Here is a 16,442-nt window from a genome sequence, read left to right on the forward strand (position 1 = left end):
GAGTGCCACAAACAGGCTTCCCTGTTCTTCCTTCTCTCCTCCCCTTTATGTCGATACTAGGGGGGGGGGGGGGCTTTCTTGTTAGAACTCAAGGAAAGGAAATTAGCAGATGCACTTAAATATCACCTTCCTTATCATCCTGCCAGATCAGTCCAGATAAATGAGATATGACCGAGCAGTACCTAACTTGGGTAAGGCGAGGCCATCACGGCCTCCAGGACTCTTGTGCCAAATTCAGAATCCTCCTTGACGTGAACATCTAACTTGTAATATCTGACATATGAATGTAAAGATGTCCATATGCCTGCCTTACATATGGCCTGTGGAAAGATTAGTCTTTGCTCCACCCACAATGAGGCCTATGCCCATGTGAAGTGTACTTTCAAACCCTCTGGTACCCTTCTGCCTTTTCTGATTTAAGGAGGCAATCGTCTCAGTTTAATCCACCTTACGATGGACCTGTTGAGGCTGCCTTCCCCTTTTGCCATCCTCCTAAGATGATGAACAGCCTATCTGACCTCCGGAAGGCATTCATGACTTTCAGGTACTTGAGCAGTGCTGACATGCATCTAGAAAGTGTAAGGTCCCCCTTGAACCTATACATTCCCATCTCTAAACATGAGCAGTTATATCACCTGATTCATATGGAAAACCAATATCACCATCAGTAAAAAGGAAGGCCCTGGCCGAACGGTGACAGGTCCTTCGAAAAACCAAATAAGGATCTCTACAAGACAGCACCTAGAGCTCCGAAATTCTTCCAGCTCAACAAATGGCTACTTGGAACACAGCCATCAATGTAACGTCCTTGACTGATGCCTCACTTGTGGCTCAAAGGGAGCTACTGCAAGGGATCTCGGAATTAAGTTCAGATCCCAAGACAGAATCACTTGGTGGACTGGAAACCACATGTTTCACACCAACCTGAAAAAACAAGTTCTATCCGGGTATGAGGCTAAGGGACCACACCCCAACCTGCTCCCTGTAGTAATGACAGGGCTGCCACATGTACCTTTAAAAATGTTTAGTGCTAAACCATTCTCCAGGACCTGCAGAAATTCCAGGATTGAAGCCAAATGGGCTTTGAAGGGGATCGATGATTGCTACGTCACAAGATCCCAAACATCTTCCATACTTTGATGTATGCCAGAGAACTGGATATCTTCCTTGCCTTCAGCATTATCCCAATTACTGCTTCCGAATAGCCATTCTTTCTTAGTTCCACCTTTCAATAGCCAGGCTGTAAGATAAAATGATGCTGGATGCTCCATTGTTACTGAACCCTGTCAAAGATGCCTCTTGTCTGAAGCAAGCCAGAGTGGTTCCTCCTTTTTTTAACCTAATCAAATTTGCACACCAGGGCATCTGATCTAGTTCAAAGCTAACAAAATGTCCTGCCTGGAGTGGGTTGTGATCCTTTGGAAAACTCGCCCTATCATGAGAAAGGAAAGAAATACATATAGAAACTTGCCTGATAACCAAAGTTGGATCAGGGTGTCTATCCCTTTCAAGACCCTCTCTCTTCGCCATCTGAAGAAATCTGCTGGCTAGGCATTTCAGTAGGTTCACATCAGGTCCCAATAAGGGGTCCCCCAACTGGGCACAATCTCTGCAAAGGCTCATTTGCTAATGCCCATTTCCACATGTCAATGTGTGCCTACTCAGGAAGTCTGCTTTTATGTTGTCCATCCCTGCTATATGCAACTCTGATAATGTCTTGAGATACATATTAGCAGAATTGTCTCCCATGGGGGCTCGTGGTAACCCCTGCCTGTTCACATAGGCTACTGCAGGGGCGCTGACTGACAGGATTCTTACTGCCGATCTCTTTAATGTCAAACCAAAGTCGATAAGTACTCATCTCGTTGCCCCGAAGTCTAACTGGTTTATCATCAATGAGTCTTCTGAGTTCGATCAGATTCCCTATACTACCTGTCTCCTGCAATGAGTCCCCCCCAGTATACCAGGCTAGCATCGAGATAGCAGAGCTCGCTGCAGGGGGGCCATGTGGACCTTCACCCAAGGTACCACATCTATGGATGTGACCATTAATCCTAATACCTATAGATACAATCTCACTCGAGAAACCCTGAAGGTGCTCCCTCACCTGTGCCTGCATTTTGGTAATTCTCTTGGGCACCAAACACTTTCCATAATCTCGCATCAAACCAGGCTCCCAGGAAAACTATGAACTGAGCCAGATGAAACTGGCTTTTTTTCCTCTGTTGACTTCCCAACTTAAGGCTTACAGGAGCAGAAGAACTTTATGGCCTTCCAACTCTTCTGTTTCTACTTGTCTCTGATTAGTCAATCATCCAGGTAGGGGTGGACTCATAGTCCCTCTTTTGCAGGAATGCCACCATCACTACCCTCCCCTTGGAAAAAGTTTACGGGGCCATGGCCAAGCCAAAACAAGCATGGCTCTGAACTGGTATTATTTCTCCAATATCGTAAACCTCGAAAAAGTTCTTCCCTAATGGGGATATGAAGATACACTTTAGAAAGATCTAAGGAGGTGAGAAACTCTCCCTTCCTTACCACTAGCAATACTAATCTTAGGTTTTCATTTGTAAATGGGGCATTCAAAGTGCCCTGTTGACATTTATTTATTCAAGACACTTCTATTCTGTTCATAATAGACCAACAATGCTGGGCAGATTACAATAAAACATTCATAATAAAATTAACAAACAACAATAAATAAATATTTACTGCATTACATTTATGCCTGACCTCCTACCCTTCCCTGAAGTTAATATCATTCTTCCACAGAAATGCCTTTAAATTGCTAATAAAAAAAAAAACTAAATCTGAAATACAGCGCAAATTCAGTGGGAAGGCATTCCATAACATTGATCCAATTACTAAGAACACTCTGCAGTGAATTTCATGTAAATGAGTCTATTTCACCAAGGGTACAACAAGAAAGCTCAAATCTACAGAACACAAACTCCATATCAGAACATACTTTGTGAGTAATAAATTATTTTTCTACTCACTAAAACCACAATAAACCAAGGTACTCTACAATTAGAAGTTCTCCTTTTATACCTCAAAGGCGCAGTTTTATCTGTCACCAATGTAAGTTGATGAATAAAACTCTTAGTTAATGCATCAGTAGACCCTAACTCAATATTAAGAGCACTGGCCCATTCAGTTTTAAACTCTAAAATTGATAGGACTTCTTTAAATTTTATTCCACTATCACATTGCTGTTTAAATAACCAAAGTAATAAAGAATTTAAAAGTTAACATCTAATGCTCCAATCATAACACTGGCGATATCACAAGGTTCTTAATTCCCTTATCAACATGTTAATTGGGAAGCAGCAATTGATCTAAAACACGACCCGCTCTATCAGCTGGCTCCATAACAATAGCAAAGAAGCTAAAAAAAAAATTATTAAAATCTAGAAAAGCTTCTCATAGCCTGCTGTTCAAATGAATATTCAAAGCATCAAGAATTGAAACAATTTTGATTGCAAAAGAAGGGAAGCAAAAAATAAAAAATAAAATTAGAAACAACAGCAACAGATCCTGAGCAGCAATAAAGAACACTAATGATCCAATTGTACAATCTTAACACTAAGCTCTGACATCCATTACCAAGCACAATATCCATTCTTTTCAAAGGTATAGTATCTCTGTTTATCATAACTACTCCTCACCTTTGCTTCTCACTTCTCCTTGCTGGAAATAGGACATAGTAAATTTAACACAATATCAGTTTCAGAATGCCAAGTTTCAACTAGAGAAACATATATTTAAACATTTACCTAATAACTCTGCAGTAATAATATCAGCCTTGTTTTCAAAGAACAGTTTAAGCAATTGACAAAAATTGTACCTCAATTTTAAATACAAGATTGTTAGACAGAAAATTGAGGGGGCACTGCTAGGCCAAAAAAATCTATTACACATCCTTATAGCAGGAACAGCATACTTTCCCTGCACTGTAATTATAGACATAGACAGGTAAAAAAGAAATAAAGACCCTACTGCAGCCATGCTTTAAGTCCAAAACCAGCTAAAACGTGCCCTTTTTCTTTGGACCACAAAGTAATTGGAGTATCTCCACAGACCTGGCACTATACCCTCCAAGTGACCCTGTCTATCTAATGTCCCTTGGATGGATGGCTTCCTTGAGCTCAGTCTGCAAGGGAATGAGCATAAGCCTCTGGAATAGGGGCAGCCAATTTGAAGGCATAACCCTGATGAATATTCACCAGGACCTGTTTGTCCATGGTAATTTAGTTTCACTCATAAAACTGTGCTGAATGGCCACCAACTGGTGGAGGCGAGAAGTGGACCCTCATAGCCTCATGTCCCCGAAGCACCCCAAGTTCCTCTTCAGCTCCTCCAAAAGGAGTGGGCTGATGTCGACAACATAGCTTTCTGAGCTGTGACATATCTCCCAGGCCTATACTGCCTGAACTCCTGGCAGTGAGCACAAGAGCCTCTCACTGCTCCCCTGCCTCTTCCTCTGGCAGTCTCTGATGCCTGTACTCCCCCAGGTCCTTTACCAGCTTTTCTAGCTCTTCCCCAAACAGCCTACCTTTGAAGGGTAGCCTACACAAATGGGCTTTGGAGGCAGAATCTTCCACCCAGTTCCTCAGCCATAGTTCCTAGCTGACATGCAGTCACTACCCGTTTTTGCTGATGCCTTCATTAAGCCATACAAAGTGCCCACCAAGGCGGCCATCCCTGATTCCAGTTTAGCCACCACTCTCAGGCATCCTGTGGCTCCTCAACATCCGGTTGCAGCAGCTGGGCCCACTGAATCAACAATCTAGCCACAGATTGCCACCTGTAGGGACAAAAATATCTTTTCAGACCTGCTTCAATCTTCCTATACTAAGGGTCCTTCCGTGCTGTAGTCACTATTGCATCACTTTTGGCATACAAAACAGGTGGTCCATTCTGCCTGTTGGATTGGGTAAAGTAGCATTATGGCTCTCCCGATCCTAAAGAGAGGTGTCTAGGTCTCCCAATATGCTGTAACCATCTGCTGTACTGCTGGATGAAGAAGGAAGGCTTTTAAATCTACTAAAATTGGATCTCCTCATAGGATGCTTCCCTTTCCTGTTTTCCTGAAAGCTTCAGAGATTAGATTACTTGGGATATAAGTGTCCCAAATTCAGCCTTCTAAAGAGTCTCACCACAGCATTCTCACCTACAAGTGATGTCATCTCTGCTTCTTCAGAGCCTTCCCCCAATTCTTGTGTCTCTCACCCTTCCTCCCCTGGGTTGCCCTGGATGTTGTAGGGAGATCCAAGAATGGACCTTTATCCAGATCCATCTGAGGTCTCCTTAAACCTGGAGACTGTTCCTCTTCAGGCTTGGGGGTAGGATAACTTGGGGGTAGGATAACTGAGCCTCTGCTGAACCCCTACCACTCTCTATCCATTGCACAATAAGCCTTGTGCATAACCAGAATAAACTCCATGAAAAACTCCTGCTCCATTGTGGAGACCTACTGAAATAGATACACCTGGGGAAGCCCTCCATGGAGCCACAGGGTCTGCCACTGCTTGGCTTCTGGGGGCCACCATATTCTCTCTGCCCCCAATGCTTCCTGGGCATGCCAATACTACCCCAACCCAGAGCCCTTATTGGGCTAGCAGTTTTTTCCCTTCAGATGCCATGGTGGCTCTTACCTTCTGTGATGCCTGAACAAATGCTGATTCCTCTGGGATCTCACACTTCCTTGTAAAAGGAATCTACGAATGTACTTTGCTGCTAGCTGCTGCATGGCAGATACCTCCTCCCCCTCCATTAGCCTTCTGCAGCCAGGGGAAAGCATGGAAGAAACCATGCCCTTCTGCAGGCCCACCATGAAAATCTATAGCTGTACTCCTCTTTTTTGTTTTGCACAATTGCCACTATTAGATGCTGAGCCTTCTCAGACCAGACCTAAATAGGAATTGGATTTTTTTTCTTCAGGGAAGAAAGAACAGCCAATCCTGGATGTCATTCCTCTTTTTAGAATATCCCAAAAAGATTGGGCCATCATCTTAGCAGCTTTAAATCCTTCCTGCTGTACACTCCTTCCTCTGCTGGAGCTAGAGAATGACTCACAGCCTTTCCTGCTTCATACAGCTATATAGGGGAACATGAGATCAGAAAAGATATGTGTTCTCTGCTTCCACCTACTGATGAGTGAAGATAACCCATTTGTCTCCACTGGTCTAGCAGGACAATAATGAAATATATGATTGGTCCTACAATTTTTTTAACCCTAAAAGGTGAGAAGTATGGTGTGTTAACAAGTGGGAAAAGGCCTCCTCATTTAAATGCATGCAATTTGATTCACTGATACAACAAAATGTGAAAAAATGTTCAAAGGAGTGTACTGTAGTGCTATCTGCAGAAAAGAGGCAATAGAGGCTGAATGTGGAGATTAGATTATCAAAAGGAAGATGAACAAAAGAAGATCACCAAGAATACAACCGCTTGCTGTTTTGTACTTTTGTTTAACATCTGATTTGTAGCATGCCAATTTACAGATGTGCAACAGTACACTGCAATTCACAGTACAGATATCCCATAATCAGCAGCACAGATGTTTGCTTTCATGCCATTGTTTGCAATATGTTTGTACATTTTGCACCCTATAACTTGCTGATGTATGAATGGTATCCCATTCTCTCAAGTCACAAAATGGCACATCCAGCAATGTCTCCTTGAACAAAGTCTTAGATATCAGGCTGTGTCCATTTTTAGCAAACACAGCACCTTGCTCCAATGCACTGCAGCGTGAAAAGAAAAAATAGTGCAGCGACATCAACCCTAATAAGTACTTGGAGGCAGGGTGAGCAAGCCCGGTGCACAACCTCTCAGACTTTTAGGATATCCCTAATGCATATGTATAAGAATTTGTGGCAATGCGCTTGTAAATCTCTCTTATGCGTATTAACAGGGAAATCCTGAGAACCTGATTGGTTGGTGGTCCTCGGACAGGAATTTCCCACCCCTGCTTGGGGGGGGGGGGGGAGAGAAATAAAAGGAAAAGGGACAACCAGGAAAGGGCGCAACTGGATGCAAATACGAACCAGGACCCTTTTCTACTTTCTCTAGACGTTTCATTCCATCACAAGAATCGGGGGGGGCGGCGGCATTAATTCCTCTCCCCTAACAGCAATCTGTCTAAAGGAGAAGTTTTCGGGAATTGGAAAGCTACCACCCGTACAAATGGATTGAATGAGAGACACAATACAAAACCTCCGCTTTTTTTTTTTTTTTTTTTGAAGAGGCATTTATAATTGACTCCCCGCCCTCCGGCTCCAAACTATTATTACACGATGCAGCAGGCCAGCAGGGTCTACTGACCCTCCCCCGGCCCCGCCCAAGTCCCTCCCTGCGGCCATTCTCCGGCGGCTTTTCGCCGCCGCCTTTCTCTTCTCCTCCCGCCCTCACTCGGGAGTGCCGATACTCACCGTGAATGCCAGTCTGGTGAGCCATAGCCGCCACTAGGTGAAAGTGGGGAGGAACAGGCGAGTCACCTACTGGCAGGTCGCCAATCACCAGAACTCTCTCGCCGTTCTACAGCTCCTCGGCTATGGCGGTAACGGCAGCCACTCCTTTCAGACGGACGCGCGCTGATGGCTCAGGAAGCAGCTTCTACGCCAACGCAACCGCCCTCTTCCGGGTTCGTGACGTCAATTCGGAGCGCTGCACACGGCAGGAACCCTTGGCAAAAAAAAAAAAAAAAAAACAACAACAAAAAACAGGAGACGGACGGGAGAACATAGAGTCGGGCTGTGAGCAGACAGAGCGGTGCCTACAGTGGCTTAGAGCGTCGGCACTATTGGGCTGGAGCGATTATGGAATAACTTTGTTATTTCTTAATTTATAGATTTCTGTCAGCTATAGCAGGATCTAGTATTAGGGTTGCCAACTTTTCTACAGACCATGACTGGACACTTAAGGGCCAAAGGCAATGTTTATTCCCTCCCCCTCTTTTGCATAAATTTGTATATATTTCATATCACTTGGAGCACATATGCTATTAGGCCTATTGTAATATGCATTGGGTATGGACTTGGCCCTCAGAAATTCATGAGTAAACTGAATTACCATACCAAAACCAGACTAACTTCTTCTAGCAATCAAACAGTAACAATCCTACCTGGAAAACAGGCTAAGCCGGGCAACTACAACCCTATATCAGGAAAGCAATTTAAAAAGTAAATAAACTAAACTAGAAGACTACATCACCTTGATCACACATGCACAACACAGACAGACCCTCACCAGATACAAAGAGACTATGAAGTATAAATAGAAATTGTACTTACAAAAACTGAACTGGAAATCACAACAAGTTGGAGACTGTATACGGTGCAACAATGTAAAAATGGAAACATCACCATTCCTTATAAAACATCAAACCATAAAATCAAGAAAAAGAAATCTATCATAATAGTAAAATCATACTAATAAAAAGAATATTTCAAAACAACTGACAAATAGAACATCCAATAATTAACAACTCATTTCTTTAAAAATCCTAAACACCAATAACCTACTTCAAAACAGTAGACATTAATTAATACCCAATAATTAAAACTAATAATAATTAAAAATAATCCCCCACTCCCCATACCTGGGAATTGTTTTCCAGTCATCCTGAGAATGAAATCTATGCTGAAAGGAGGAATATAAAATCAAATCAAATAAATAAATTAACTACATTTGTTGGGGGCGAGGGTATGCACAGACTTTCTCTTCTCATTATCATATACACACACCCACACTCTTAACACACATGATCATTCTCGCATGCATGCTAACTCAAGGCTGGATTAAGGCGTGGGAATGCTAACACTCACTGATCCTCATGCACTTATCCACATGCGTACTTAGACATGTTCATTGACTCTCACATGCTCTCTCATGCACGTGCATGCTGACACACACACACAATTTTATGCTGACATACTCAGGCTGGGGGGGGGTGACTTGTTCCAGATGGGGAAGATGAAGGATAGGTTGTTTCTGGAGGAGTTGTTTCTAGTGTGCACATGTATGAATTGCATGGGAGAGAGAGGGATGGGAGATATCAGTTGCTCAAGGGTGGGTGCATGGGAGGGTGTTTCTGGAATAACTGGGATGGTATAATGTTTCCGTTTGGCAGGAAGAGGGAGTAATGTAAATTCTGGGAGGGAGATGTAGGGAAGGGGACCAGAGGGGAGCCAGAGCTGTTGAAAGGTGCAGACAACTGTCCAGGGTGCACAGAGTCCAGAGGAGGGAGGGTACCAATATGCCTGTCAAGGGTTTGGCACCAGGACCCCTGAAATCCCATGTGGCCACAGGCTGTGGGCCACTTATGTCATCCAAGGCCTTGCCCCAGCCCCATCTCCACTCTCCAATGCCAGCCAAAACCTCCAGACTCCTCAGGGCACCATCCCAGAAACTGAAATGGGGAGATTCTGGGGAGGCGAGAGAAGCATGGAATGTAGCATATCTAGGGTTGCCAACTGACCCAAGGTTAACCAAACAGCCTGATCCAGTTCTGGTTTTAACCCATTACATGCAAGACTTTCTAGTTATGATCCTGTCATTGATTTCCCTAAGTACAAATCTATGCATGCAGTGGGCAAAACAAAGACTGAATCAGCCTGTTGGCAACACTAAGTCTGCAGAACCTGAAGAAATATTACACCCCTTCATTCCAAAAAAAAACAAAAAACAAAACCCAATAGCAATAGCAGCCACAGCCTGCAGGGCAATATTTTACCCACTAGGAAGAGGATGGAGCTGGAAGGCTGAGGCAAAGGAAGGCGATCCAGAACAGTGCCACAAGCACTAGCACACAGCGGAGCGGCAGGCAGCACAGCGACAACCACTGCCAGAGGCCGAGGATGGTCTCTTATTCTGGAAAGGGCCTCTGGCGGCAGCGCACATTCCTTCAGTCAGGACTCGGGGCAGGCAATGAAGCAGTTCTGCAGGGCCTGCCGCATCTCTTCACCTTGCTGTTGGGGAGCGGGTTGTGGTTGTGGTGGAGTAGTGTTACCGTTCTCACGCGGTCCGGAGCAGCACGGCGCGAGGCAGGGCTCGTCCAGGGTCCGGGGCGCACTCGGGCAGCTTCAGCGTCATCGGTTGCGCGGGCTCCATAGTGTTAGGGGATCCTCCTCCTTCTGGGTTTCCGTATCGCACGTAGGAGAGGGAGGTCTCGCGCGATTCTGAGCCTGGACACGCCCCCTGACGACAGACGCCGATACGGTCCCTTTGCGCGGGAAAACAGGGCTATTTAAAGGAGTGCAGTTCCTCTGCTCCTTGCTTCGGCCACATTTGTCTTGAGAGATTGCTGGTTTCTGTTGTGTTGCTTTCCTGATTCGACCCGGACTGTGCCTTGGATTATTCTGCCAGCTGCCTGCCCGTTGGAGTTCTGCTGTGGTTCCTGCCTGCTCGCTGCCTGCCTTGACCCGGACTGTGCCTTGGATTATCCTGCCTGCTACCTGCCTCGACCCGGACTGTGCCTTGGATTATTCTGCCTGCTGCCTGCCCCTTTGGAGTTCTGCTGTGGTTCCTGCCTGCTCGCTGCCTGCCTTGACCCGGACTGTGCCTTGGATTATCCTGCCTGCTACCTGCCTCGACCCGGACTGTGCCTTGGATTATTCTGCCTGCTGCCTGCCCCTTTGGAGTTCTGCTGTGGTTCCTGCCTGCTCGCTGCCTGCCTTGACCCGGACTGTGCCTTGGATTATCCTGCCTGCTACCTGCCTCGACCCGGACTGTGCCTTGGATTATTCTGTCTGCTGCCTGCCTCGACTCGGACTGTCTTCCGGTGTACGCTTTTGAACCTCAGAGTGCCAAATACTTCTACATTAGGTAAGCGGTCTAAACTGTGGTTCCACTATATCTGTCTGATAGCCGTAACAGTTGGCCGAAGCCATGGAGCCAGTGGATTTGACCGCCTTACAAGCCATCCCTGGAATGGCTAATAAAATCCAACAACAGCAAGGGGTGCTGGATCAAGTTACAGGGGTCCTGGATCGGTTAGTTGCACGTATGGATGCGTTAGCCCACCTACCCACAGGACCCGCACCTAGCGCCGTGGTAAACCCCGTCCCAATCAGGGTACCACCACCGCCTCGCTTCAATGGAACTGCTGCCTTGTGTCGTGGATTTATCAATCAATGCAGAATGCATTTCTCTCTGCAACCCGCTTCGTTTCCCAACGACAAGACGAAAACTACTTTTATCCTTTCCTTATTAGAGGGCCCGGCCCTCGCATGGGCTTCCCCTCTATGGGAACGAGATGATCCTATCCTCAACTCGTTAGAGCGTTTCCTCAAAGAGTTTCGTCTGATCTTTGATGAGCCAGGATGCTCATCTTCTGCGGCTAATGATATTCTTCAGATAAGACAAGGCTCCCGAACGGTTGGTGAATATGCCGTCCATTTCCGCACCTTAGCCACCGAACTTGCTTGGGGCGAGGAGAGTCTGACTGCGATCTTCCGTCAAGGCCTGGCGGAGAATATTAAAGATCAGATGGCTGGTAGAGATCCTCCAGAGACCTTGGAGGGTTTGATCCGACTCGCTATTCGATTGGACTTACGTTTTCAGGAGAGAAATAGGGAGAGAGCTGCCACTCGGAGAAATTTTCGTTTGGCACCAACCTTTCAGCAACCTTTGGTTGTTCCAGTAACTGGCCAGACGTCAGCAGATACAGAAGAACCAATGCAGATTGATCGGGTTCGTCTGACTCCCGAGGAACGCAATCGAAGACGAGCAAAGAACCTTTGTCTTTATTGTGCTGGAGCTGGACATTTTCTCAACAAGTGTCCAAACAAACCGGGAAACTCTCGGACCTAGGCCGGGTGGGATTGAAAGCCTTACAAAGGTTTTTGGGTTTTTCTAACTACTACCGGCAGTTTATTCCCCATTTCTCCTCTTTGGTGGCACCTCTCACAGCGCTCACTAAGAAGGGTGTCTCCATGCAACCTTGGCCAGAGGAGGCAGTTTTGGCATTTCATCGTTTGAAGGAGGAGTTCGCCACCGATCTCTGTCTCCACCGTCCTGACCCTGCCCGACCTTTTACTCTTGAGGTTGACGCCTCTGCCGCAGGGAACGGCAATGGGCAGCAGGCCGGACAGAGGCGAGGGCAGACAGAGTCCTTATACAGAAGACGTCAGACGGGGGCTGAAGCAGACATCCAAGACAGGCTTAAGCAAGACATTGAAGACATCAGGGCAAGGGCTGAAGCAAGAAGGAAAGGTCCAAGCGAGCAGGAACTCCGATGCTGGGATACTCACATCCGAAGCCCCTTCGGCTGGCAGAAGCTCAAGAGCCCGTGGGACGAATCCCTCCTGTTGGCCACTCCAGGGCCCAACAGGACAGAAGGCTCAGGAACCAGACGAGGACGAAGGTCAAGGCAAAGACACGAAGACATCAGAAACATCAGGCAGAGACAGAACAAGGCGCCATCAAGACATGGAGGACCTGGACCAGCTAGGTTACAGGCGACTGTAATGCTCAGATCCAAGGCCTGGACTGGAACAGACATCAAGCAGAGACACCAGGAACACATCAAGGCAGACATCAGGAACACATCAGGTAGTGGATATCCGGACCGAGACAGGACAAGGAGCCATCAATACATGGAGGACCTGGATTGGCAAGGTTACAGGCGACTGTAACCTAGCTGGTCCAGGTCCTCCATGTCTTGATGGCGCCTTGTCCTGTCTCTGCCTGATGTTCCTGATGTCTTCGTGTCTTTGCCTTGACCTTCGTCCTCGTCTGGTTCCTGAGCCTTCTGTCCTGTTGGGCCCTGGAGTGGCCAACAGGAGGGATTCGTCCCACGGGCTCTTGAGCTTCTGCCAGCCGAAGGGGCTTCGGATGTGAGTATCCCAGCATCGGAGTTCCTGCTCGCCTGGACCTTTCCTTCTTGCTTCAGCCCTTGCCCTGATGTCTTCAGTGTCTTGCTTCAGCCTGTCTTGGATGTCTGCTTCAGCCCCCGTCTGACGTCTTCTGTATAAGGACTCTGTCTGCCCTCGCCTCTGTCCGGCCTGCTGCCCATTGCCATTCCCTGCGGCAGAGGCGTCAACCTCAAGAGTAAAAGGTCGGGCAGGGTCAGGACGGTGGAGACAGAGATCGGTGGCGAACTCCTCCTTCAAACGATGAAATGCCAAAACTGCCTCCTCTGGCCAAGGTTGCATGGAGACACCCTTCTTAGTGAGCGCTGTGAGAGGTGCCACCAAAGAGGAGAAATGGGGAATAAACTGCCGGTAGTAGTTAGAAAAACCCAAAAACCTTTGTAAGGCTTTCAATCCCACCGGTTGAGGCCAGTTGAGGATGGCATTGAGCTTGGCAGGGTCCATGGACAACCCCCTGTTGGAGACAATGTAACCGAGAAACGGTAGCTGAGACTGATGAAAGACACACTTTTCCAGTTTGGCGAACAAACGATGGTCACGGAGACGTTGAAGGACTTGGCGGACATGAAGGACATGTTGAGACAAGGAGCGGGAAAAAATCAAAATATCGTCCAAATACACTATAACATGGGAATATAGAAGGTCACGGAAGATGTCATTAATCATGTCCTGAAATACCGCGGGGGCATTACAAAGACCGAAGGGCATCACGCAATATTCATAATGACCATCATGGGTATTGAATGCGGTCTTCCATTCGTCTCCCTCCCGAATTCTGATCAAGTTATAGGCCCCTCGTAAGTCCAATTTGGTAAAGATTTGTGCCCCCTTAATGCGGTCAAACAATTCCGAAATGAGGGGAATGGGGTACTTGTTCTTCCTGGTGATAGAATTAAGACCACGGTAGTAGTCAATGCAAGGTCTTAAAGACCCATCCTTCTTTTGAACAAAAAAAAATCCGGCTCCAGCCGGGGAGGTAGAGGGTCGAATAAAGCCGCGCTCCAAGTTCTCAGTAATATACTGGCGGAGTGCCAGTGATTCTGGTTCCGATAGGGAATAGATGCGTCCCCTGGGTGGGATCTTGCCGGGTAGAATTTCAATGGAGCAATCATACTTGCGATGAGGTGGTAAAGATTCTGCATATTGTTTATTGAAGACGTCTTGAAAATCCCTATAGGAGTATGGTATGCCATTAACAAGTTGCGTAGATTGCAGGGGAATTTCTGGAACATTCTTGAGGCAGTGTTGAAAACAAAATGGACCCATATTGCCACGGACTTTATTACTGATCTTCCACCCTCTGCGGGGAATACGGTCATCTGGGTGGTGGTGGATCGTTTTTCCCGGATGGCGCACTTTATTCCTCTTCCTGGGTTGCCCTCTGCTCCTGAACTGGCTCGCCTTTTCTTGCACCATGTCTTTCGCCTCCATGGCCTTCCTCTCGATATTGTCTCCGACCGGGGTGTCCAGTTCACAGCGCTGTTCTGGACCAATCTCTGTAAACTCCTACGGGTGACTCTTGCTTTTTCCTCCGCCTATCATCCCCAATCCAACGGCCTTACGGAGCGGACTAATCAATCGGTGAAGACGTTTCTGCGGGCCTACGTGAATCAACGGCAGGATGATTGGGCTTCTCTGTTGGTTTGGGCGGAAATTTCCCATAACAATCTTGTCCACCAGGCCACTGGTTGTTCTCCGTTCTTCTTGGTGTATGGTCGGCATCCGAACTTTCCCTTGCCTGTTCGCACGTCTTCCAATTGTCCGGCGGTCAACGCTACCGTCGCTTCCATGTCCCGTTTATGGACGGAGACTCGTGCCTTGTTGAACAAACACGCCGCTGTCATGAAGCACCAGGCTGACAGGCAGCGGTGTCCTGCTCCTGACCTCCAGTGTGGGGACCTTGTCTGGTTGAGTACTCGTCACCTTCGCTTGCGCTTGCCATCTGCTAAGTTTGCTCCGCGTTTCGTTGGGCCCTTCCCCGTCCAGCGGCGGCTTAACCCGGTCACGTATCAACTTTGTCTCCCGTCCTCTCTCCGGATTCATAACGCATTCCATGTCTCCTTCTTGAAACCTGCCATCCTGTCCTGGCCCCACCGGTTGCGGAAGCCCGCGCTCCCTGTTCTGCCTGAGGATGATCGGTACGAGGTTCAAGCTATCTTGGATTCCCGACGTGTGAGAGGGCGGCTCCAATATCTCATTTCTTGGAAGAATTTTGGGCCTGAAGAGAATACGTGGGAGCCTGCCGGTAATATACAGGCCCCTCGGTTACTCCGGGCCTTTCATCGCCGTTATCCCTCCAAACCGGGCCCTCTGGGGCGGCAGGGGGGGCCTTGCAGAGGGGGTACTGTTACCGTTCTCACGCGGTCCGGAGCGGCACGGCGCGAGGCAGGGCTCGTCCGGGGTCCGGGGCGCACTCGGGCAGCTTCAGCGTCATCGGTTGCGCGGGCTCCATAGTGTTAGGAGATCCTCCTCCTTCTGGGTTTCCGTATCGCACGTAGGAGAGGGAGGTCTCGCGCGATTCTGAGCCTGGACACGCCCCCTGACGTCAGACGCCGATACGGTCCCTTTGCGCGGGAAAACAGGGCTATTTAAAGGAGTGCAGTTCCTCTGCTCCTTGCTTCGGCCACATTTGTCTTGAGAGATTGCTGGTTTCTGTTGTGTTGCTTTCCTGATTCGACCCGGACTGTGCCTTGGATTATTCTGCCTGCTGCCTGCCCGTTGGAGTTCTGCTGTGGTTCCTGCCTGCTCGCTGCCTGCCTTGACCCGGACTGTGCCTTGGATTATCCTGCCTGCTACCTGCCTCGACCCGGACTGTGCCTTGGATTATTCTGCCTGCTGCCTGCCCCTTTGGATTTCTGCTGTGGTTCCTGCCTGCTCGCTGCCTGCCTTGACCCAGACTGTGCCTTGGATTATTCTGCTGCTGCCTGCCTCGACCCGGACTGTGCCTTGGATTATTCTGCCTGCTGCCTGCCCCTTTGGAGTTCTGCTGTGGTTCCTGCCTGCTCGCTGCCTGCCTTGACCCGGACTGTGCCTTGGATTATCCTGCCTGCTACCTGCCTCGACCCGGACTGTGCCTTGGATTATTCTGCCTGCTGCCTGCCCCTTTGGAGTTCTGCTGTGGTTCCTGCCTGCTCGCTGCCTGCCTTGACCCGGACTGTGCCTTGGATTATCCTGCCTGCTACCTGCCTCGACCCGGACTGTGCCTTGGATTATTCTGTCTGCTGCCTGCCTCAACTCGGACTGTCTTCCGGTGTACGCTTTTGAACCTCGGAGTGCCAAATACTTCTACATTAGGTAAGCGGTCTAAACTGTGGTTCCACTATATCTGTCTGATAGCCGTAACAAGTAGGATGAGGAGAATTGGCCGGAGAGCCAACAGCAGAGGACTGATCCTCTTCTTCTTCTTCTTCTGATGAAGTCTGAAAACAGAAAAAGCAAAAGCATTACTGCTGCGCATGCAAAGATCCAGAATGGTCGGACAGTGTAAATTCTTATTGCCATAATTAAACTAGACCTCACCGCTTGCATGGTAGCCATGACATTTCACTTACCTTCCACCACTCT

The 16,442-nt window shown here is 47.8% G+C and overlaps 1 protein-coding gene across 2 annotated transcripts in view; it reads right to left on the bottom strand.

The window, feature by feature from the left end:
- The window catches only part of TWF2 (twinfilin actin binding protein 2), a 242,955-nt gene extending 235,263 nt beyond the window's left edge, over positions 1–7,692 (bottom strand). Inside the window, exon 1 of one of the 2 annotated variants that reach the window (XM_029599479.1) lies at positions 7,437–7,692. In XM_029599479.1, the coding sequence (XP_029455339.1) occupies positions 7,437–7,461 (25 nt within the window). In that variant the 5' untranslated portion in view covers positions 7,462–7,692. The remainder of the gene's footprint in view (positions 1–7,436) is intronic. The other variant, XM_029599480.1, reaches the window with a different exon arrangement.
- Positions 7,693–16,442: the final 8,750 nt, after the last annotated feature.

This window comes from Rhinatrema bivittatum, chromosome 4 (assembly GCF_901001135.1).
Source record: "Rhinatrema bivittatum chromosome 4, aRhiBiv1.1, whole genome shotgun sequence".
Lineage (NCBI taxonomy): Eukaryota > Metazoa > Chordata > Amphibia > Gymnophiona > Rhinatrematidae > Rhinatrema > Rhinatrema bivittatum.